Source organism: Hemibagrus wyckioides, linkage group LG14, assembly GCF_019097595.1.
Source record: "Hemibagrus wyckioides isolate EC202008001 linkage group LG14, SWU_Hwy_1.0, whole genome shotgun sequence".
NCBI classification, from domain to species: domain Eukaryota; kingdom Metazoa; phylum Chordata; class Actinopteri; order Siluriformes; family Bagridae; genus Hemibagrus; species Hemibagrus wyckioides.
The window spans coordinates 9,092,511-9,117,980 of record NC_080723.1 but is presented as its reverse complement, the minus strand read 5'-3'; the positions used below and the strand labels follow the sequence as shown (position 1 = coordinate 9,117,980).

Sequence of the window (25,470 nt, the reverse complement as noted above, 5' to 3'; positions counted from 1 at the left end):
GAGCAGCAGAGTGTGTAAAATCACACAGATACAGGTCAATCGTTCGCGTTAATGTCCACATCAAACATCAGATTGGGCTGAATTTTCTGAACACACACAACAGTCTCTAGAGTTTACACAGAAAATGACACAGGTGAGCGACAGGTCTGTTGGTGGAAACATCTAAGAGAGATCAGAGAAAATGGACAGATTGGATCGTGCTGCTGGTTCTTCACAACTGTAATGAGCAGAAAAGCATCTCAGCATGATAAAATGTTGACCTTGAGGTGGATAAGCTACAACAGCAGAAGATCACATCAGGTTCCAGCCCTGGCAGCCAAAAAACAGGACTATCAAGCACACAAACTGGACAGTTGAAGATTAGAAAAAAAAAATCACCAGGTATTTTTCCAGTCTTCCAGGACCTGCTTGATTCATTTCCTTGGCTGACACGTTATTGACTTATAGTAGGAGTGGACATTTTGCCAAAACCTGGCAACCCATCCTTCATTCTGTTCTCTAAGCTCAAAAGTTTTAACTTTTTTCCCTGCTGGAATACCAAACCCTGACGTTACCAAGCCTTCTAAAATAATAAATGTAAAACAAAAAACAAAACAAACAAAAAAACACATTATGTGAATTATTTATTTGTATTCAGTTACACATCTAATATAATGGCTGCACTGTAGGCTGGCTTAGTGGACCTTATGTCAAGCAACCACAGGGTAAGATGATTTAAGTTAAATATTTAAATATTTTACTTAGTAATTTATACTTAGATATATGGGTTTTTTCTATTTGAAGATTACAGTGACTTTTATAATCATTAAACCTATTTGTAGACAATTCTTTACTCATCTTATGCTTGATTGAGTCCTTTTGGCAGAAAATAATTCTAATTTTAATTATTTATCCTTAGAAAAAAGCAGACCAACAGACTATAGAGTGAGTTTAGAAATAATTTTAGAAACAGTATTTGGTTATAGTATTATAGAAAACACTACCTAAATTCTAATCTTCAATATATTCTTCTACCCTATATCCTATTACCTATAACAATTTCCTTTTATTTTAAATTCCGATATGCTCCAGGTTCTGATTTGAATTTAATTCTTTCATTCTCAGCCAGTCCCTGAACAAGCCAAACTCCATTTTGTGTAGGTTAGCTAAGCATGAAGGGCTAAACCAGTACAGAAATCATCATAATAAGATTCAAGAAGGACGCTGAAGGCTGGGACAGCAACGGCTGCATTTGAGAAAGAACAAAAGGAAGGTTGAAAACAATGAGGTGGAACGATTCCAAAAAGCAAATGCTTTATCTTTTCCCTGCTCTCGCCCTTTCATCCGTGCTGTTTCCCTTTTCCCCATTTGCTCTATCTGCCACAATCTTAATGAGCACCCCAGCCCTCCACCTAACAGCAATGCCAGGGCGATACATCACTAGCAAGATAGGGAGAAGGGTTAGAAGAGGGGGTGATGTGAGCAGAACGTAGTTCAGCACGTCTCTCTCATCATGCACGAACACACTATCATACCATAGACAGTCCTTACTGAATACACTTCCCCTACAAGGACAAGGGAAAGAAGCACTACTTCTCTTTCATCCCATCTTTTCCCATTCATCACTGCTGCTTTTCCATGGAGTGTTTCAGACAAGAAGAATTATTATTTGGATGGAAACTTTTACCTAGCATGTATATCAAGGAACTGAGACTTTGGAATGCTGGCTGCAGAGAACTGACCGTCTTACATTAAATCCACATTCGTGACAGGTCAGTGGATCGTTCATAACTGATATGGTTACTTCAGGATAAAAGGGATGAGATATTAAGTGTACTGTATAACTGAAGCACTTACAGTACAGGCCAAAAGTTTTTAAAGCAAGCTCGGGAAATAAAAAATATTCTGATGCTAGTCAGTACAAAAAATAATATCTTGTACCCAAACAAAATATAGTGAATATAGTAAAAAAAAAAAAAAAAAGTATTTAACAAATGTTTCCTATTACAAGATTATTCATAAATAATATTAATACTATTGTTATTAATTTCTCTTGTTTTATTAGGAGATTGTTTTACTAATTTCTTGAAAGAATATCATTTTGCATGAATTTATTTAAAGAGAATATTGTAAACAATGTCTAAAGATTTACTTAAAGAAACTTATAATCTACATACAATTCAATAATAAGAAAATATCTATAATATAATATACATTAAATTCAATATTTTCAGCTTGTGAAGATATCATTTTTTGCTGTGTGAAAAGCTAAATTAAAGCAAAATGAAAAGCAAATTTTAAAAAAAGTGTAAACAGTGTATCACTGCAAATTATATTTTGTCATACCATATTATGTTGCATTTTGAACAAATAGACTTCTGTGTAAAATATGCCAAATTGCCCATATTTTTGGCTTCACGGCAAAAATATCTTGAATTAAGTTTCATAATATTTCTCATTATGAGATTATTATATGACAAAAAATATTATCACTAAGTCTATTTCTAGTAATATGCACTCTTAAAACTTAAAAAAATTTAGTAATAAAATAGATATATTATATTATATTATATTATATTATATTATATTATATTATATTATATTATATTATATTATATTATATTATATTATATTATATTATACAAGATATTTTACTTCTCCTATTTAATAGCCTAAATATTACTAACTAAACATGCTACCAGTTAAGATTGCATTCAATTATTTAATTCTACATTTTGCAAATTCAGGTTCAGAAATTCAGTAGATTTCAGATACCAAACAGAAGGAGTAAAGACTGTGATTCAGAAGGATGTAGTTGTAGGACAGTGACTGTTGCAGTGAATGTCAGACAGATCAACAGCTGCACACAAACATCTCCTCAAAATGCGAATCTTATTCAACATTGAACTTGACAATCTCAATGAAATTTTTGTCATAAACAATAGCACAACAATCCTCCCGCAGTCTGACCTTTTCAAACACAGCCACAGAGAAGCCGTGCCAGTGGAGTGGAATATTTATGCTGCCTTCCATGCCTTCAGGATTACCTGCAAATTAGGGCAAAATTTGCAAAATGCCTAGTTCTCCCACTGATATCCTTAATGTGTTACATTTTCAAAAAATAGAGTAGGGCAATTTGCTTTGCAAATTTTTAGAAATTTGATCTTTAGAAAAAAACTATAAAAATAAGAAAAGCTTATCCAGAGTCCAGAGAAGTCCAGAGAGTTTAAAAAAGAAACGCTTTTTTTTTTTCATTTCTTAGCGTAACAGCAACTCTCCTACCTAATGCTTGTGTGAACCTGGAAAACAACACACACACACGCACACACACACACACACACACACATAAACACCTGCATACACCTGCAAACACATAAACACCTGCATACAAATAGGATAGTAAAAGAGAAAAGGAATATTACTTTCTTGTTACCATCCATTATACTGATGGCCAGCAGCAGCAGGACAGCCCTATATATAACAGGGCATAGATTAGGCTATAATCGCTTGTGCCCCAGAGGTGTTTACACACACACACAAACACACACACACACACACGCATCTATTCTTTTCCTCTTAAACGCCACCCATACATTATTGGTGTAACAAAAGGCTCTAACCATCAGTCATCAGTAGATCATATAACCAATCATACTGACAAACTGACCAAGTTAACTGCTCAACCATACACACTACAGTGTTTGTGTGACTGTAAAGCAAAAGATCTTTTCATTGTTGATAAAACCCATGCTCTTTGCTCATAAGGGTCACCTCTGTTAATTTCCAGATGTGTGTATGTGTTGCTAGATCAACAGTGTAGAAGAATGTGTCATTTTCTAAATTTCACCTCATTGAGGTGAGAAAAAAAAGAAGAAAAAGATTATTGATTATATACACTCACTATACATTTGCACAATAATCAGGTATCTAATCAGTCAATCATCTGGCAGTAGTGCAATGTATAAAATCATGCAGAAACACCTCAAGAGTTTCAGTTAATGGTCACATTAAACACTAGCATGAAAAAAAGTCTGTGTTTCAGAAACTGCTGATCTGAAAATTCCACACTCATGAATTTGTACAGAATGGTGCAAAAAAACCACCTTCGGTGTTCAGAGGATCTGCAGACTTGTTGATGAAAGAGATCAGAGGAGACTGGTTTGAGCTGACAGGAAGTCTATAGTACTCAAATAAACTCAAATAAACACTTATATAATTACAATTGTGGTAAGCAGAGAAGAATCTCCGAATGCTCAAAATCACATCAGGTTCCACCAAAACAATTTTGGCTATCATGAGCACAGACTCACCCAAACTGGACAGTTGTAGCTAAAAAGAACAGATGACTTCTAGTCTTCAACTGTGTACAGCAAGTCTATATTTTTCACACTTAGATGGGTAATGATTTCACCCCAAAAAATAAAGATAGCATTAAAAAAAAATTCTCAGGTAATCTTCTAAGTTTTTTTTTTTTACCAAAAATAAACTGTGCTGTCTTATGATTCAAGGGCTGGAAAAAAATTCTTTAGTGAATTTAAAAGGACTTGTGAATTAAAGAAGATTTTTAAAGTAATGTATGTATGTAAGGTACAATTCTCTGAGAGAAAACTACACCATGATTTAGATAGTGAGCTTTAGCATTACTCAACCTTTGTGTGGGTGTCTGGATATAGATTATTCCAGGGGTTCTTCCAATGTCCTTGGTGCTCTGCTGAGCAAAAAGAGCATCTCCATCTGTCAGCACTTACGTCTAATACACAAAGCAAAAGAGTTATTCACGAGCAGGAGTCGCTCTGAACTCGGAACAAGTACTCATGTGAATACTGTACTCCACATTCACACCAGTGAGCAACAAGTCGCCTGTATTGCATGTGATTTATCTCTTGTGGCTACTGTTGTCACTTGTACTGTCATGTGCACTATCCAGCTTTTTCAGTCCTCATGTGAAATGGTAGCAAGCAAAATGTGTAGCATTTAGAACACTTTGAGCAGTTGCTTTACCACATCATACCTGATATCACAATTCTGAAACAATTGTGTTTTTCAGCAAATTTTACTAAAATGGACAAATCAATAGAAAAGGGTGATTGCTAACTCAGGGTTTTCACCCATTCAAGTTGATGAGGTCCATGCTAATTATTTCTAAGGGTACCTTGATAAATGATGGGATTGCACTGCCACTTTTGAGGTGGCTGACATTTGCAACACACCACCTGCAAATGTTTGCATAAATCACTGGGTCCAATAAAAATGGCCCAGGAGACCTTATCTTAACTGAAAAATGCAGGAGAGTGCAACTTCTCACTAGAATTGGTCATTTGGTCAAATGCATGGTGAAGAGACTCATGCATGTTCATAAGAGAAGTCCCCAAGGGGAATCTACACAGAGGTGGTTACGGTGATGCAGTTCCCCCCTTCCTGATCTGAGTCATCATGAGCTGTAGCTATAGCAGTAAGGTGCACATATCCTACACCTCACTTTTCCTTAACCCTGGCCAGTTTGTCCCCAGAATAAGTGGATGATGGATAATATGGGCACTAGAGGATATTCGTTACTATTTCTATGCACATGCATCACCTTCACCAAACGTGCACTCTCTAATGCCTCACACTGGCATTTTGGTGGACTGAGGTTTGATTACACCCTTGAGTCTACCACCTCAAGTGTGCTCCCTTGGATACTCACCAGTATGCAGTGTGTTCCTGCTCTAACGGGGAGGCCTGAGGCATTTCAGAGATTCTGATCAGCATTACAAATCTATGAGGTAAAAATGATACTGGAAATGTCTGAATTCCCTGCAGCACCAACAAACCTGCCCAAGAAAGGGAGAACAAAATGAGGGGTCATATACCATCAGGTGATACCCTGGCAGCAACAGAGCTTCTTCTAGGGACCTGGTCCAGTTAGACTGGACCCACTTCACAGATCCTGTTGAGATAAACAGCTCCAGTACCACCAGCTTAATAGCCTGTTCTGTATAGGCAGAGTAAGTGGCTCAGTGGGCCACCTCCTACCAGAAGCTTCAGTGGTGCTCCTCTCGTTCCCAGTTGACTAGTTGCAGGATCGCCTTGTTGATACTCAGATACTCCAACTGGGTCTATTCTTTTTCTTCTAGTCCCTTGCAGCAGCTGCACACTCAATAACTCCAGGAAGGACTCAGGATCATCAGTGGCCCATGCTTATTTTCACCATGTTGAAAACAGCTGTGCATAATCATGAGTCAGATGATTAGAAAAAGGTAATGGAGATTGCTGATAGGAAATTGATTTCCAGGCGGCCACAATCATAAGACTGTGATGAACCTTGGGAAGAAGGGATCATGGCTTGTGTTGACATTATCAATAATTATAGCAGGTAATTTCATGTTTGAGCTAAAGGCTGTCCATGTGGGGTCATCCTTAGTATACTTAGTGATTTTCAGATGAGAGGAACAACAAACTAGTGTAGGATGGATCAGGCACTGGTATAGTAGTATGTGTAGTTTGACAGAGAGAGAACAAAAATCATCCACCTTCTGATCAATAAGAGCATGACCTTTTAGTGTTTAATAGGTCAATAGTAGTATTTACTAATCAATGCAACATTTTACTGGGAGTCAATGCAATGTGGATAAGAGAGGTGATGTGTTCATATCTAACTCTAGTGTGGCCTTATTTATGTAATTTAAGTAATATTATCTACATGAGCTTCAAGAGACTTGAGTCAGAAATAACACCAATCCTTTACTGCTGCACATAATATAACTGAAAGGCCATCCAGAGCATGTGGTCTGACAAGTACTTCTGTCTTGTCAGTATTAAGTAGAAGAAAGTTACTAAGCATCCAGTGTGCAATGTCCTTTTAACATTAATTGCAATGTCCATTTTAACATTATTAAGCTGGCGTCTCTCATTTGGATTTGCTAAAACATACAGTTTTACTGTGTCATCAGCATAACAATGGAAGTTAATACCTTGCTTATGGACAATTTTACCCAGATGTAGCATATATAGCAGGAAAAAAGCAGTGGGACATAAAGTGAGCATTACTTCAACTTAGTATGCAAAGGGAAGTCCATTCACATCTACAAACTAATAACGATCAGACCTGAGCCAGATAAGCCTGATAAGACTTGAAGCAGCATATGGCTGTTCACTTAACTCCAACATTTTGTAGTCTATCAAGGAGAATAATGTAATCAGTAGGGTCAAAACCTGCATTAAGTTCAAGCAGCACAAGCATGGAGACACAACCCTAATCAGATGCCAATAGTAGGTTGTTTTGTACTTTAACCCGTGCTGTCTCTGTGCTATGACGAGGCTAAATCCTTACTAATAGATTTCAGGAATGTTATTCATATGTAGGTATGAGCATACTGCTGTGCTGCAACCTGCAGTATCTTGGAGGTAAAATGGAGAATAAAGAATTCTTGCTTGTTTGTATATATTTTTTAAAGCTTTCTGAAGTTAATATGTTAAAAAATATATTATATTATAATATAATAGCTTAAATTTTTTTTATTTTTTTTTTACTGCAAACTCAGACAAAGTTATGGGCAGCTTGTTCTTTTATCAGCTATGGATAGCTTGCTGAGTCCATTACTTTTATTGTCAAATCACTACACCTGCATAAATTAGGGCATGTTTCATGTAAATTAGATGTATATGAGGGTAAATAGGGGTGTGATATGTGCATTTGACATGTAAATAAGGGGCTAATAATGTGTGTGTGTGTGTGTGTGTGTGTTTGCCCTCACACTGACAATAGCAGCTGGGAAGATGTCAAATCCTACTGCTTGCTGTCACACAAAATCAGGTTGCTATGCCATGGCACACAAACACACAAACACACACACACACACACACACACACACACGCACACAAAATATCAAAAATAACAAAATATAAACATATAAGGCACAGCTACTTCACTGCACAAGCTTATTTCCAGCCATTTGAGCTCTCATCAGCTCCTCATTAACCTTCCAGCATAACGCATTTCAGAAACTTGCCTACAGACAATGACACACACACACACACACAAACACATTTTAATTTCTATTATTGACACAGCTGTGCACTACAATTACTTTGAAGATTTAACCATCATATAATTGAAGGGATAGATCCATCAATTTCTATAAAACATTTGGAAGCAAGTCATTATTAAACCTCAGGTACTGCAGTAGTGGCTACGTATGACTTTGGATCAATGCAGTGAAAACCATGATGCCGATTATAGACATCTTGGATGCGCATCAAATTCAAGTCAATCAAACTGACAAGATGGATGTTTAGAAATTTATTCCTAGTCAGACACAGGAAAAATATAAAGCTGGCTCTAGAGTAATGTTGTTCCAATCCAAAGACTAAAATACTTTTGCATACCATATCATATCATGTCCTTACAATGCTTGTGTATTGTCTCAGGAAAAGATTTGTGTGGCTGAATGTTTTGCTCTAAGGCTCAGTGAGATATGAGAAAGACTGTCCCCTGTAGTGAGGGTGAATCACAAATGAAGGAGTCCTGCTCCAGCTATTCAGCTCCATACAAATCATCTTATATCAGAGGCCAGGACTGCTGCTCCCATCTTGGCAACACTTCCACTCCTCCACTGCCTCAAGTGCATCTGGATTTATTTTCTAATAATGGAACTATATACGACGTCTAATAAGGACTCAACAGTAGAGCACTTGGTTCTGAGTTGAAATTATTGATTTTGGGTCAAAGTGACAATATATAGGCTGCAGTGTGCATGTCAAACTTTTGTACAGTTGTCTGTGCAAAGATGTATAGTTGTATCTGTGGAGTTTAACATGTGTGTCTTATTACCAGGCTAAAACAGCTGGCCAGAACCACAGTGTTTTGCATATGTTTGGAAAGTGAACCACAAACACACATTCAAGGGTCTTTATTAACATATTAGTTAAAATGTGCACTATATTCACTATGTACACTCAGCAGAGGCACTCAACAATCTCTGAAAGTAAAATTTGTACTCATTCATCTATTAAAGTGTTAGTGAGATCAGACACTGGTGTTATAAGAGTGAGGAGGTCTGGGGTTCAGTCAGTGTTCCAGTTCATCCCAAATGTTTTCAGTGGGGTTGAGTCAGAGTCAGGGCTCTGTGCAGGACACTCAAGTTCTTCCACTCCAACCTTAACCTCCACACCATGTCTTCATGGAGCTCTGTACTTTATGCACAGGGGCATTATCATGCTGGAAAAGGGTTTGAGTCTCTTAGTTACAGTAAAGGGAAATTGTAAAGTTACAGCAAGTTTTGTGCTTCTGACTTGATGAATAATGAATAAAAGCCTTATCTGTGTTTGTTTCTCATTAGCAAACAGAACAGATTATTGCAGGCAGATAATAAACAAAAATAATAAATGTTGGAGTGGGCAAGGTAATTCACAATTCCTACAGGACTAGGTGGGAGTGGAATGTAAAACCAGTCCCATACACACCACTACATAAATATTGACATTTTTTCACTTGGATTTCTTGTCTTCAGCACAGTAATCACTACTTCCAAAAGGATAAAATGTTGCTGCTGTCTTGCTTATTCATCCCTTTCTGATTTGCTGTACTTAAAGCCACAGAGAGAGAGAGAGAGAGAGAGAGAGAGATCAAATCATACCTGGCTCAGCTGTGCCATGTTTGTCGTTACCCCTTTAGGTCATATCCCTAACACCTCCCTCCCTGTACAGAGTCACACAAACCCACTCCTACACCTGTTACATACTCCTTCATTTGATGCAGGTTAAAGCAATAATAATACCGGAATATTGTTTAGGACTGTCAATCATTTGCAGCATATGTTTCACCTTTTCAAAACCCTTTGTAAAGGTCTGTTTACCAGCATCAACACAATTCTGTCTTTTAGTTTATTTACTTTAACAAATGACTGTGCTCATGGAATATATTATTCATGTGGAAATGTATTCAAATCAGGTTTCTTTACCGCATATATTTATATTTTCAGTGCACTGTATCTTTATTCCAGTTCTGGTCCATGTACATTCATTCAATTATCTTCAGTAAGGGCTTTATCCTGGTCAGGGTCATGGTATATCCAGAGAATAATCCCATGAACGCGAGGTGGTAATGAGTACACCCATTTGGCTGTGGAGCACCACACACTCATTCACACCTAGGGGCAAATTAGAGTCACCAATCCACCTGAATTTTTCATGAACAATGTGCTGTAACAACACACAGTGGCAGGAGGCTGAATTTGTGTGAGAACTTTGTAAGCAAGAGTTTTGAAAAAGGTGGTCAGTATTGATAAACGCATTTAAATAATTGTAAATTTTTTTTATTTCTGTATTTACATGTGTATTTGACATATTTAATATAAGAATAGAACAGTAAAAAAAGCAAATCATCAAAGTTTTACATAACAAACCAGACTGAGACTGTCACACAGGCTATATGGTCTACAGCAGTTAAATAATATCCATGTGGCAGAATTACATTGCTCATGCAAAGAATAAAAAAGAATGATAGAGAAAGAAATAGCAGAGCTTGGGGAAGTTCAGTCAGTGGTGCATCCCAGAGGGTAGATGCAATTTTCAGCTCTAGTGAGCCATCTCAAGGAGCAGTTAAAGTCCAAAAGGCCAACCAAACTGGCCTTACAGCTAAGTCATCCAGCCAGTCACCATCAACTGGTGCTACAATTTGCAGAAGGAATCAGAGAAACTCATTAACACTGACAAAGAGGAATACAAATACAGTACAAGGCTGTAGAATAATCATGACACAAATGTGTGTGAGGGTTATTTTTCATCAGATGCTTACATGTAAGTGTTTTGAGCTAGAATGTGGGCCTGGGGTGAGATCGTAAGAGTGAGAATGGCCTCTGTAACTAATGTTGTGTTATGCCTACTCTGCCTTGGGCTTGTGCAAACTGCGACATACAATCACACACTGACAGCAAACAGAGTGCACAGCTGGGTGCCTGCATGGTAAATCCATAAACGACGTCTGCTTGTGATATCATCTTGCACCACACAAGCCTTCAGGGGAGATTGAGAGTAGAAGAGGGCAGAATGATAGAGAATTCAAACTGTTTCAAAAGTTCTGAAACAAATTAGATTACCAAAATCACACACACACACACACACGTATATATATTATCACTGCTAAGCTGAAAACTAACTTAACACTAACTTTGCCGTTGAGACACACAGCTACTCCAAAACTGCAAGTGTCTTTAAAAAGAACTTGATATTTCCTCTTATACAGTATCTACACCTCAGTAGTTCCTCTAGTCTAAAAAACATGAAGTGACATCTGCCAAATTGTGAATTGGTCCCACCCATACTTCACAGCTGCGCCAGTCCCAATTAAATTCGATTTAGCAGCCACAATACACAATTTAATTTAGCAGCCCACAGTCTCATTAAAACAGTTGTGACAACATTTATTCTAAACGAACCCATTTTTATTTATTTCAGAGATCGATCAGGAAAGTGTTCAGTAATCAAATGTCTTTATTGTGCACATAATTATGCTAAATTCAACTTTTAGGGTATTATAAAAAAATAAAGCATTGATCATAATAAAAAAAATTAAATAAAGCAACAGTTGTACATCAAAGTGGGTGGAGGATTTGAGTAACCTAGTATAGCTAGATGACTAAGAATTATCAATGAATATTAATTAATTACTGAATAATTAGTGATTGGAGTACTAAACTGTTAACTCCTGCAAAATTACTAGCTATCTTTGCCTCTTTAATAATAACCAAATTTTAATTATATATCAAATTAACTTTAATTTCTGATTTCTGATTCTGCTGAAGCCTGCATTTTTAGTGAAGAGTTTTTATCATTGTCAAAATTTTAGAATCAGATCTTCTCGTATGGCTGTGTTGTTTTTATACAGTATAACAAGTCAAGTAAAGGTAAAACGTATAAAAAGACTGAAAGGTAATGAGCAGAAAACCTTTTCCATTAACTTGTAATTAAATGTAATCTATTTCCTTTTATTCAGTCTTTCTTGCTTCACATACTCTGCTAATTAACCTTAGTGACTTATAGGACTGTGTTCTCAGATTTTCTCAGGTCGTCAAAGTCTGGTCACAAAGTCTAGTTCTGTGGCACACACTATATCCTGGATTTAATGAACATGCATATGTCATGAATATATATAGGATATATATATATATATACTACAACTATCAGACTATAACATTCTCCAGCCTACCTGCCATGCAATTATCCTGAAGGACTAATCACTATTTTCATTTTAACAATGTCTGTAAAAAAATCTTGTGTGTGTAGCAGTACAGTTACCACTTTTCCTTGCAAAAAAGCTCCAGATTAAATTGATCTCCTGCATAGCCTTCTTCAAATAATTCCACTTTTTTTCAATAGGACTTAGATGACAATTGCAAAATCTTCTTTTTTTAAAGCCTTTCTTTTGTTGACTTCCTAAAAGGTGAGAGTTTTCTGTCTAACAAAAAAAAGGCCTGCAGGTATTTGTGCCAAAACAGATTGGTATTTGAGGCTATCCATCTTATTATCCATAATAATAAATCTCAACTACTGCCCCAATCCCAACTGAAAAGAAGAAAAGCCACTAGAGACATTTACACCGTTTGGAAAACACCTTAATCCAAAGCAACATCTCATTTTAAACAGCCTAGGGTTAGAGGCCTTGCTCAAGGTCCCAGCAGTGGCAGCTTGATGGACCTGGGACCTAGAAACTCACAACCTGTAGTCCAACACACCAACTACTAAGCTACCACAAAGTCAGTGGTGTATTTTGGGTGATAAACTGCTGTGTTTAAGAGCAGACCTTAACAAATTTTGACACCTTTTATGTTTGAGGTGATTTAGATAGGCTTGGAAGGTTTTTTTTTTTGTTTTGTTTTTTTGCTATTAATGAGAAAATTCTTCATTAGCCATCATAGCCGGTTGATGTGGTAGCTTAGTGGTTAAAGGTTAGTGGACTTTTGCTTGGAAGAGTGTGAGTTCAAATCCCTGATCCACAAAGCTGCTACTGCTGGGCCCCTAACCTCAAATGCTCAGTTGTGTAAAATGAGATAAAAATGGAAGTCACTCTGGATAAGGACATCGGCCAAATGCTGTACGCGAAGCTGAAGTGAAGCTACAAGAGATTGTTGTCACATGCAGGAAGTGACTAGTACTTGCCAGATATTAGTCCATTTTTGTGGGACATCCAGTTCTCTGTTACTGTGGAAGCCCATTTTCTCTACTTGTTCTCTACTTTTATGGACCATCTTCAACAGTGAGATGAAATCAAAAAGATGTCAAGAAAATCTTACAGCAACAGCTGATCTTTATTTGAGGTTAATAAAAATCTTGTCACTGTATGATAATTACTTTTGAACATGAGACTGAATGTGATGAAAGTGTCATTCTGAGCACCGTCACAATCAAAAAGACCAAGGGGTTTTTTTTTTACTTTTCTTCCTCTACCTTTATCTTACTTTCATGATTTTTTCACATCACAAAAACCTGCAACTTTAACTGTAGACTTTTTATATCCACTATGAGTTCTATGAATTATAATAAAATATATGACCCAGCTTTATTTATTTATTTATTGTAAGTATATGAAAGAATGATTTTACTTTTTTATATTTTTATATTTGACTTTTATATTTGTTTATATGCAAGATGTCCACAATACTAGCAAACAGATTAGACTTACATACAGAATTCATCTGATCTTTTAACCAGTCATCATTAGAGAAGTAAAGAGACAGAAAGAGCACTAGAGAAAGAGATTGCTTGTATAGCGTTCAAGCACTTGGCCTATTCCTAAGGGACTTATTAGCTTATTATGTGGATGTTAAGCTAGCCCCTTAAATGAGCTATGGGTATGCAGATCCATGTCCAGCAGTTACAATAGTACTAAATAACTCTTACAGCCCCTGAGAGAATCCTGTACTCTGACATGAAGAGAGTCCAAGACAGGAATGATAAAAGAGAGACTAGGAGGAGGAGACAAGAACTGATGGAATGAGAGGAGGAAGGAACTCAGATGAAGGACGTAGACCCATGATGGGTTGGTCTATGTATAAAAAAAGCATGTGAGTGTGTGTAAAAGTGTGTTTGAATACCGAGATATGCTAGAATTGTTATTGCCTGTGCATGACGTGTACATTCCAGCTATTTGAATATGTTTCCTTCTTGTTCCGTCCTCAGTACAGGCACAGATATTAAATCCACCTCCCTTCCTGCTCGCCTGAAATTATTGCGCTATTATCCTTTTTAATGCACAAATTGCTGGACCTTAGTGTGTTTTGGAATTAAGTTTGCATAACTGTATATGTAATGTTGTGATTAAGGATTTCTGGCACTGGAGATAAGTGAATTCTCTATAGCTATTCAGAGAATGAAGGGGGATACAGATAATAAGTTTTAATGGGGAAAGTGTGAGTTGGTACATGGTAGCTGTGCTATTGAGGCAACTTTTTTCTGGCTGTTTCTGAACTTTCAATTCCTAGTCAGAGAGTGTGAAAAAACACTCCATTGTGGGCAGTACCATCAACACACACACACACATTCATTTGCAGTGTGTATAATATTACCTAGTTATGGTTATATCCAAAATCAAACCAGCAAAGGTAGGTGTAGTTTGCAAATGGAATTCTTATTGCTGATTGGACAAGATATACAAGATGTACAGCTGGCTGCAGCAGTAGAAATTTGTTTATTTTCTTAGATTTAAAGTTGCATTGTCAAAAAAAATGGTTTAAAGTGAACGCAGAACTCCACACATGTACAAGAAATAAAGTTATATACACAATTTCCTACTTCTTGTATATCTTGAGTGACAGATGTCTCGTCAAATCAGCATAAGAATTCCATTCTTTTTGGATTTGTTATTTTGTTACGCACTTCTTGGCCACTGTAGCTAGCTAATCCAGTCCAATATAAATGAGGGTTTAGTTTCTTGATGGAGATTTTACTTGAGCTACAAAGCATTTGCTAAATCAATCTAAATCAGGCTCTTCAGCTAACTAGCAAGCTAAGCCTGTCAAATCCTTAAGTAGTTCTCTGATAATAATAATAATAATAAATGAAATGAAACAGCCTTTATTTGTCACATATACATTACAGCACAGTGAAATTCTTTCTTTGCATAACCCATCCTTGGAGGTTGGGGTCAGAGCGCAGGGTCAGCCATGATACGGCGCCCCTGGAGCAGAGAGGGTTAAGGGCCTTGCTCAAGGGCCCAACAGTGGCAACTTGGCGGTGCTGGGGCTTGAACCCCTGATCTTGCGGTCAACGACCCAGAGCCTTAACCACTTGAGCCACCACTGCCCACCACTAATTATTATTATTATTAATAATAATAATAATAATGCGTGAACCTCCTCGGACCAGTTATCCCTCCAAACCACATAACTCTTCTCTTGGCTTGGAAAGGTGTCCAATTCGATACTATGCAGTAAAACAAGTGTGCTTATGAACACTCAAAATTCTGACACCCAACCACACAACACAACATTATGGCTTGTTTTTTTTTTTATGTTTCTGCAGCCAAGAGGCACTGCCAAAATCACAATGTCTCACTCAGGGTTCTATACAAATTTTATGGCAGTCTAAACAATCCTAGACAGTGCATCAGAAGTAAAACTCTGCAGTAATGATCTCACATCGATCAGTCTTCCTCATCATCTAATCTGTCTTCTTAGACTGTATAGTCTCAGAAAAAAAACCTTTTCAGAAGCAGGAGTACTTCTTTCGGTATGTTTGTACATATTTTACAGTGGAAAAGCTACTCTAAAAACATAATTAAAGGTATGTTAGCTCTCCTTGCTTTCCAGTTACGTTTAACCATAAACTTTATATACCATTTTAGGTAAGAGATGCATATTACAGTCACAAAAGCTGAATTTTTTACTTTTTTTAATAATATGTGTAAAAAAAACCCCACAAGCCCAGATAATCCACTATATTGTACATTTGATATCTGTGCAGTAGTACTTTCATTATTTCATTGTAGCTTTTTTTGTTATTATTATTATCTTAAAAGTCTTAAAGAGTAAAATTTTCTCTTTTTCCTCCAAATATTTAAGCAACTGGGCCGAAATTCGTTAATACTCAACATTGCTATTTTGCTGTAGTTGATAAACACATTAATTACTGGTGTTTAATAAGTTATGGAAATGAAATAGAAAGTATACAGGGTTAAGTTTGAAATTAAAACAGTTAACATTCATGTAAAAAGATTAAGATTTAATATTTATGGAAACTGCAGTGTCACAGTTTTTCAAAGCACATGGGTCCAAATTAAGAACATTTCTAAAGTGCCAGCAGGAATATGAATGAGCTTTGCAATTTCCTCACAGGAAATTAATAAAAAATGTGCAATAATCATAGTGTCAGCTTGTTGGTTATAATTATTAACATCCATACATTTGGGTGCTTAATTTTCCTGTCAGCTTGTTTTTACGGATCTGGATGACTGTATGATTTTTTTGGATTATGAGGACAAAAATAATTCCAGCGCCATTGCAATTAAAGACAGCTAACAAGAAAGTTCTGGAAGTGTCAGACATTCTTTTTAACAGTGTTTAATAAGTGGGTGGCCACTGAAATGATACTCATCTAAAGGCCACCAGCATGAGGACGGCTTAGGATGATGGACCAGAAAAAATATCTTCATTACCTGAAGCTTACTTTGAAGAATGTTTTTGTTTAATCATCTCCATTTTCTACACACGATACACAGTATATGCTGTCAGACAATCCGTTACAGAATTTTATTCCGATTATATCATAGAGTGTGAAAAGTAATAACTTTACAGTTAAGAATATTTGCTATGATGATTCTAAATATTAATGCTATCACTTGGGAAAATAAAATATGATAATTTTGAACACATATTTTCTCTCATGCACACATTCTCTTTCTCTTTTTGAAATAAAAGTAAACTAAATTTAAATAAAGTCCATTAGTTATACTGAAAAATTGTTCCTGTTCATTGCCTTTTGATGTGCAGCCACCATTGTATAATTATTTGTATGATTATTGTAGATTTATTTTCTAAAATAAATCCTTAATTCACTTTTGAACAGTAATTAAATATACATATAATATGTTCCACACACTGAAGAAAAAGCTTGTACACATGTTAAATGATAGAAAGTGATATTGGTTCCTTCTATACGATAAATAGTACTAAATAACATTAAGCGTAATTGCGCATACAGGAACCTCACTTCAAAAAGTAGTTTGGTGTCAGCGTGTAATTTGTAAATGCAAATCAGGCAGAGAAATGAATTGTTTTGTATGTGGTGCCATGGGCAGGCATGCCGCATGTCTATTTATACAGGCTTTGATATCCAGTGGTGGGCAAAGTACACATCTTCTGTACTTAAGTGATTGTACAGATACCCTAGCTAAAATGATACACCAGTAAAAGTAGAAGTTCTCAATTTGAATTTCTACTTGAGTTAAAATACTAAAGAATACAATCAGATGTACTTAAGTAAAAAAAATTACTACATTTATCCTAGCTGTAATGTCATTTTTTGTAATTAACTATTCACTTTATGTGAGAAGAATGTCACTCTGTTAACAAATGAGATCAAAAATCATGGAGCGCAAAAGGAACTGTGGGGCTGTGAAATAGTAGGACTTAAGAACAATTAGGGTCCCTTTCAAGGGAACTCGACGCTGCATCATGACTGATGCTATGGGAACACTTTGTTGAGGAAGTGTGTCTGAAGCTCTGTGTGCACACACCAATTCATTGGCTCGGATAGGACACGTGATGGAGGAATACGCACCAGCATGTCCATATAAGGGCATCTATGTCACATCCATTCAGCAGGATGTGCTCCACTGTATGTGTGTCGATTATCTGTCTGCAGGTATGGCATTTAAGAATTTTAAGAGGTGCGTGCATCCGTGTCCACGTTTTATTACAGAGGATGACGTTCTTTGCGTGGTTTGTTTGGATGAGGAGCATGCCCGGTTGGCTCTCGAGTGATCTGGATGGTTGACACCTCTTTCAGACACCCTGGCAGTGTGGAAACTTCCAGGTGTCTCTCAGTGGGTCCTAGATACCGTAGGGTAAGTGTAGAGGATCCAGTTCGCCACCCATCCTCTTCCATTTCAGGCAGTGTTGCCCACAATCGTCAGCACACGCCAAACTACGTTCCTCCAAGGAACTTCTCTCTCTTCTAAGAAAAGGACATGTTCCCCTTCCAGACTGAGACTCTGGCTTTTTTTCAGTATTTTGTCTTTCCCAAGTGAGATGGGGGGTTGCGTCCAATTTTGGACCTGCGAGCTCTGAACTCTGCCCTAACAACGTTGAGGTTCAAGATGCTCACTATGAAACTGATCACATAGATCAGGTCCAAGGACTGGTTTGTGATGGTAGACCTCAAGGATGCCTATTTTCATATAGGTATTCGGCCAGAACACAGGAAGTTCCTCAGGTTTGCTTTTGCAGCTTACTAGTATCGGGTTCTTCCTTTCAGTCTAGCCCTGTCAAGGCATGTCTATCTCCTGCTCAGATGGCTTCCATACTGTTAGCAGTGAATGCTATTCATCCAGCGCACTTTTACTAAATGCATGGATGCTGCCCTGGTGCCACTGCGTCTCCAGGGCATCCGTGTACTGATTTTCGTGTATGACTGGCTCGTGTTGGCCATGGCAGTCAGTCATCAAGATGCTGTGCTTGCCTATATGAGGCTCTAGGCCTCAGGTTGAATCCAGAGAAGTGTGTACTTTCTCCAACTTCTTTGGGGTAATTTTGGATTCCACCGCGGTGTAGGCATGTCTATTTCCTGCTCGGGTGGCTTCCATGCTGTTAGTAGTGAATGCTATTCGGCTAGACCGAAGCCTCTCTGTCGCTGAGGCGCAGAGAGTGCTCAGCCTCATGGTGGCAGCAGCCAACATTATCCTTTTCGGTCTGATTCACAATGAGTTCGTTCCAGTTCTGGCTCAGAGGTGCGGGCTTTCATCCCCACGGGCATCCCCTCAGTGCCATAAGGGTTATGCGTTGTGAGCTTTGTACCCTTCTAATGTGGAAGACCCCAGTTTCTGACCTTGGGTCCCATTCTAGAGGAGTGTCATCATTGCGGGACTCCTTCGATGGACGCCTCACTTTTGGGCGGGGGAGCAGTCTTGGATGGCCGCCCCGCCCACGGTCTTTGGGAAAGCCTTCAATTCTCATGGCACATAAATTGCCTGAAGATGAGGGATGTGGATGCTCTGGTACAGACCTGGCCGAAGCTGCATCTGTACACCTTTCCCCTGGTAGCTCTGCTCCCAGAAGTCCTAGCTAGAGTGCACCATGACAGGGTCCACCTTCTTCTAGTGGATCCCTGCTGGCCTGCTTGAGTTTGGTTCGCAGACCTTGTCTCCCTCCTAGACGGCGCTCCTTGGGAGATTCCCGTCAGGACTGATCTCCACTCTCAGGCACGAGGGGTGATTCTCCACCCCTGCCCAGAGATGTGGAAGCTCTGGGTCTGGCCCCTGGGGTTTCTAGAGGCAGGCCTGTCATCAGAGGTTGTGGAGATGCTGCTGAATGCTGGGGCTCCCTCCACTAAGAAGCTGTATGCTCTAAAGTGGAGGCTTATTAGTTTCTGGTGCACTAAGCATGAGCAGGAACCAGTGCACTGCCCGATCAGTACAGTGCTGGGATTCCTACAGTCTCGCCTTTCTCGGGGCCTATCCCCCTCAAAATTTAAAGGTGTACATGGCTGCCATTTATGCAAACCACGCCCTTGTCCTCGGTAGGCACCCTCTGGTCTCTTGCTTTCTGTGTGGTGCCAGGCAGTTGAGACCTTCATGCAGACCATGCCTCCCCTCTTGGGACTTCTCAGTGGTCCTGGACGGGTTGCTGGAAGCCCCCTTTGAGCCCATGAAGTCAGCCTAAAAGAAGTTTCTGACCTTAAGACGGCTCTGCTTTTAATCTTGGCCTCCCTTAGATGGGTAGGGGATCTGCAGTCTCTATCGGTTGCCCCTGCCTGCCTGGAGTTTGCCCCTGGCATGTCCAAGGCTATCTTGCACCCCAGGGCTGGATATTTCCCGAAGGTGCCCAGGATGGCCGGTCGTCTGGTCATCCTGCAGGCCTTCTGTCTTCCACTCCATGACACAGTGGAACAGGAGAGGCTGCACTTGCTCTTCCCAGTCAATCTGCTGTAGTTTTTCTGCTAATATCCATGTATACTTAAGATAGTAACAAATTAAAACCTGATAAAATGATTTACCATGTAGCTGTTGAAATGACACATTTGTGTGTTTGTGTGTGTGTGTTTACATAGCACAGGTATTTGTGCATGGCTGCTACACAAGAAAAAGGAAAATAGAATTTTAGACAACAGTAGAAAATATTAAGCACTTCAGGTGGGATGGTCTGACTTGGTAACTCATGCAGAATAATTAATCTGTGCTGGACACTTCCATGTCCTCGGAATCAGTTTTAAACAAATGACAAGCAGGAACCTAAACCGAAAGTTACTGCTCTACAGATTCAGAAGAAAAAAAGTTCAAATTCATTACAGTCAATATTTCAGTATTTAGTAATACTGAACAGGGTGATACAGTAATACTTTGGTGTGTGATGGGCAATTACAGTATTTGTGCAATAGATGTATCTTGCTTTACATTAAAAAAAAAACTTTGAAAAAGAGAATTTACTTAGTGACTGGTCAAATATCAACAATAAAAGTTGACCTGTTGGGTTATTGGGTTGCAGTGTAACATCAGTAATGTTAAAATAGACTGCTTCTCAAGAGCTACTGATTAAGCTAGCTTACTTAGCTAACTAATGTGTAACTAGCCATGCATGACATAATTAAGATAATGACAGACTTATTCACATACACAATAAAATCCTTCATTGTTGCAAGCTAACATTAGATTTCATATTATTGTTAATGGCTATTATGATTATCACAGGACGTGCTCACCTCTGCAGGTTTTCGCAAATGTGATGTTGAATTCTTATGTTACTGAGGCAGGCAGAGCAGGTATCTAAATATGAAAGACTCTTTCTTCTGTTCTACAACCTGAAACAAATCCTGTAGAAAAGGCCATGGGTGTGCAGGTGGCGGGATGGGGTCAGGGTTTTCTTCCATTGTAGCCTACAGTATTTCAGGCTGTACCAAACCGTTTGTGCTTGCTGCATTTAATGAAACCAAAAAGATACGTTTGTTCAAAAATAATACATGCACTGTAACTCGATTTTCTGTGCCGTAATGGCTTTTTTTTTAATACAAGAAACGAGAGATGTGGGATAATGTAGTGGAGTAGAAAGTATGCTATGTTACTTAAAAATGTAGTGGAGTGAAAGTAAAAAGTCTCAAAAAAATGTTATACTTTAGTAAAGTACAGATCCTGGAAAAAGATACGTAAGCACCGTAACAAATTACATTTACTACGATACTGCCAACCACTGTCGATATCATACCAACACGTCCAATGCAACTAAAAACTAGAAACTAAACAGTGCTTTATATTTTTTGAATAAATTCTAATATAAATAAATAACTAGCTATAAATATTTCACAGGTGGGTGAGGTAGCAGAAAATCGAAGTCGGAAAATCGAAAAAAAATTTTAGTCTCATCCTGAATACCACCCGTGAGCTTAGTCATGTTTAAAAGTTTTCCAAAAGATAGGAATCTGGTCATCGTATTGCTGTAGCCATTCTATGCTAAAATAAATAAATAAATATATCCAGCCACACTAGATGGTCCATATGGAGTCCAGTCCTGCCAGAATTGAGCTCTATGTAGTAGCCAAACGTCTATGCAAATTCACTACTTTAGTCTCTTTTGATTAGATATAAGATCATTTTAAACCACACAGATGTGATGAAAACTGGTTGCCTCCGTATACACCCAGAACTTTTCCAACAAATGATTGGAAGAGAATGTGATATGGTGTAAGGGACATGATATTTGACCTCGGCAAAGCCTCATGACCTTGCATGACCTTATCTTAATTTCGGACAAGGCTTATAACATGTTGTACAATCTTAACTCTAACTCCTCTGTATGTAGAAATCCTAATGTTTGTTTTTCTATTCTCTTTTCATCTTTTATGTGTAGGTGTGAAGGCTTATGAGCAGTGCTTTTCCTGAGGGAGCTTTTCCTGAGGCAGGAACAGATGGACGGAATGAACTTCACGTTGGGGAATTCCTCTGAGGGAAATGAAACAGAGCCAGAAGTGGAGACGAGCTCGTATAAAACAGTGGAGGTGGTGTTCATTGTGCTAGTAGCAGGCTCACTTAGCCTGGTAACTGTGGTCGGGAACATACTGGTAATGCTCTCTATAAAGGTCAACAGAAGCCTTCAGACTGTCAATAACTACTTCCTCTTCAGCTTGGCATGTGCTGACTTCATCATCGGGCTTTGCTCTATGAACCTCTATACTGTTTATATTGTCATTGGTGCCTGGCCACTTGGCCCTGTAGTGTGTGACCTGTGGTTGGCTCTGGACTATGTGGTCAGTAATGCGTCGGTCATGAACTTGCTCATTATCAGTTTCGATCGCTATTTCTGCGTCACAAAGCCACTGAGTTATCCTGTAAAGAGGACGACTAAGATGGCAGGGATGATGATCGCTGCTGCCTGGGTGCTGTCCTTCATCCTCTGGGCTCCTGCTATTCTCTTTTGGCAGTTCATTGTGGGTGGACGCACCGTACCAGATAGGGAGTGTTATATCCAGTTCTTTTCGAATGCCGCTGTTACTTTCGGCACGGCTATTGCCGCATTTTACTTGCCTGTAATTATCATGATGGTGCTATATTGGCAAATCTCTCGAGCTAGCAAGAGTCGCGTGAAAAAGGACAACCGCAAGCCTTCAGGCACCAACACCGGAACTGGATCTCCAGGTCAAACCCGCAGCAACGCAGCCAACAAGCTGGACAACAACAATGTGATGGCAGAGGACCGTGATAGGAATCAAACCCAAACTACAGATGAAACCAACCAGCATGACAGCAAAATGCAGAATGGCAAAGGGCCATCCACAGCAAGTGGCGAGAGAGAAGGGGAAGAAACAACTCGGGACAACTGTCTCCCTGTTGAGGAGAAAGAGAGCTCCAATGACTCTACTTCAGGCAGTGGGGCCATGGCTCATCAGAGGCCAGAAGCCAACAACACCCAAACACCTGCACGGCACCATGCCAAATCTGGTGCCTCTAAACTTACCTGCATTAAAATCGTCACCAAGTCCCCCAAGGGAGACTGTTATACTCCTTCCAACACCACAGTGGAGATCGTACCGGCAGCCGAGAAGCAGAACCATGTGGCCCGCAAAATTGCGAAGATGACCAAGCAGCCCCCCAAAAAGAAGAAAGCAGCTCCTTCCCGGGAGAAGAAGGTGACACGTACCATCATGGCTATCTTGGTGGCATTCGTAGCCACATGGACACCCTATAACGTCATGGTTCTCATCAATACCTTCTGTTCCAGCTGCATCCCTAACACGGTGTGGACCATCGGCTACTGGCTCTGCTACATCAACAGCACCATCAACCCTGCGTGCTACGCTTTGTGCAATGCCACATTCAAAAAGACCTTCAAACAGCTCCTGCTTTGCCAGTATAAAAACATACGCTCGACCAGATGAGCTGCAATATAAGTATGCATGTTTGCATGTTTTTTGTGTGTCTGTGAAAAGGTTTTGAGTGAGCGTAAAAACCGTGGCAGCTGGATGGGGCTTGGTTTCTGGTGGTTTTTGTATCATGTGGTTCTGTTATTGACACCCTGTTGTAGCACTTTACACACAACACACCTAACAACACAACACAACACACATAAGCAAATAGTTCTTTATGATTTATATACCGACAAGAACAGGTTTCTAAGGATTCAAAGTATGGAAAAGATTTGAAAACGACCGACTGACATAAATAAAGGAAAGCAAATGATTTCTATAGGTTTTTGTAAAATAAAAATGTATAAAACCATTATGTTAAATGTAAAATAAACAGCATGAATATACATATACGTAATATATTCGTTCTGTGTGGCAGAAGACTGGAGCAGAAACTCCATGTTTGTTTGATATAATGTTATCTACATATAGTAGAGTAGCTAAAAACAGATTTAATTTGAGAGAGCAGTGTAATACTGAATCTGTTCTCTTAAAGGGACAATAGGGCTGACTGAACACTCAAACCTAGGGTTTGGAGTTCAGTGTAAAATAATATGTGTAAATATTTGTATGTATCCTTGTATAGTATTTGCCATTGGTGTGTGTGTGTGTGTGTGTGTGTGTGTGAGGTAGATTTTAACTTTTACAGAAATTATATCTGACTGTCTTTTGGCTGCTTTGTGTGTGTGTATGTATGTGTGTGTTTGTGTGTGTGTGTGTGTGTGTGTGTGTGTTGCTGGCCTAAAGCTGAATGAGCTTTTGGAAAACCACTTTGTGGTATCCACATGTAAGAGTGGGAGTGTGGGGCAGCGTGAAGTGCTCAGGCCTCCAGAGATGCAAATTAAAGGCTTTTAAAATGATGGCTGATGAGCAGGGTGAAGAGACTCTTCTATATAGAGCTGTTACCGTAGACTTTTTTTTTTTAATAACTCGTTGCACACTGTTGTTTTGTTGCAATGTCACAGGAAGACAAAAAAAAACTGTTCAAGACAATGAAGTATCTATCATGCATGGTGATAACCCATCTCTAGTTATTTAAAACCCACTGCAAAAAAAACCCTCTTTATTGCTTTCTCATGAAAGATGCAGAGATGCAAATGTATGCTCATGCCTGCAGCAAGATGTTCATTCATGCAGTCTGCAGGTGGTTACGGCATACCGACAAGCCCACAGCACTGTTCCAGAGGGATCCTGTGTGGTTTTTTTTTTTTTTTTGTAACAGCATGTGTAGAGACTCAGAGCTGATGATGAGAAAGGACTAAACATTGGGTTGTTTATGCATAATGTGGGAGTAGCGATAGAGCTTCCTCTGAGTCTACCTCTCTATGGCATTGTGGCTTTCAATCCATGTGTGTGTGTGTGTATGAGAGAGAGAGAGAGTGAGAGATCACCCCAGAATGCGGGTTATTCTAAATCACAGGCTTTGGCCTTGTGAATTAAAAGGGCTAGATATTTTTGCACATTTCATCATGTAGCATCATATAAATAAAATAAAATGACAGCAATGAATATATCTGAAAATATCTTGAGTAAATCATTGTTTTTCCAATTACACCAAATATAAAATGATTAAAATTATTCCTAAACATTTTTACTCATTTCAAGCTTTGCTTCTTTTTTTGTAGATTCTTTCTGATCTTAGGATATATTTTAGTAATTATATAAAATACCAGACTAATGAAACAATATTCTAAATATTTTCATTTGCTAGTCTTTTTTTTTTTTTTTTGCAGGGTAGACAATTGTTTGCTTTCAGTGAAGAAAGCTGTTGTATTTGAGTAACTTTAATTCCTGAGAAATTCCTCTTTCCTTTTATATACTCAACCTCAACTGTCCATCTGTTAATGTTAATGCAGGATGTTGGCTAATGTGAAGGCTTTAAAAGACTGGTGTCAGGAAGCGCTCTGA

General features: G+C 38.5%; 1 protein-coding gene across 2 annotated transcripts in view; it reads left to right on the top strand.

Moving 5' to 3' along the window:
- Positions 1-25,470, top strand: part of chrm2a (cholinergic receptor, muscarinic 2a) — an 83,892-nt gene that overhangs the window by 56,363 nt on the left and 2,059 nt on the right. For both annotated transcript variants that reach the window (XM_058408946.1, XM_058408945.1), the window contains one exon: positions 22,011-25,470. This exon is cut by the window's right edge and continues 2,059 nt beyond it. In XM_058408946.1, coding sequence (XP_058264929.1) covers positions 22,069-23,535 — 1,467 coding nt within the window. In that variant the 5' untranslated portion in view covers positions 22,011-22,068 and the 3' untranslated portion in view covers positions 23,536-25,470. The remainder of the gene's footprint in view (positions 1-22,010) is intronic.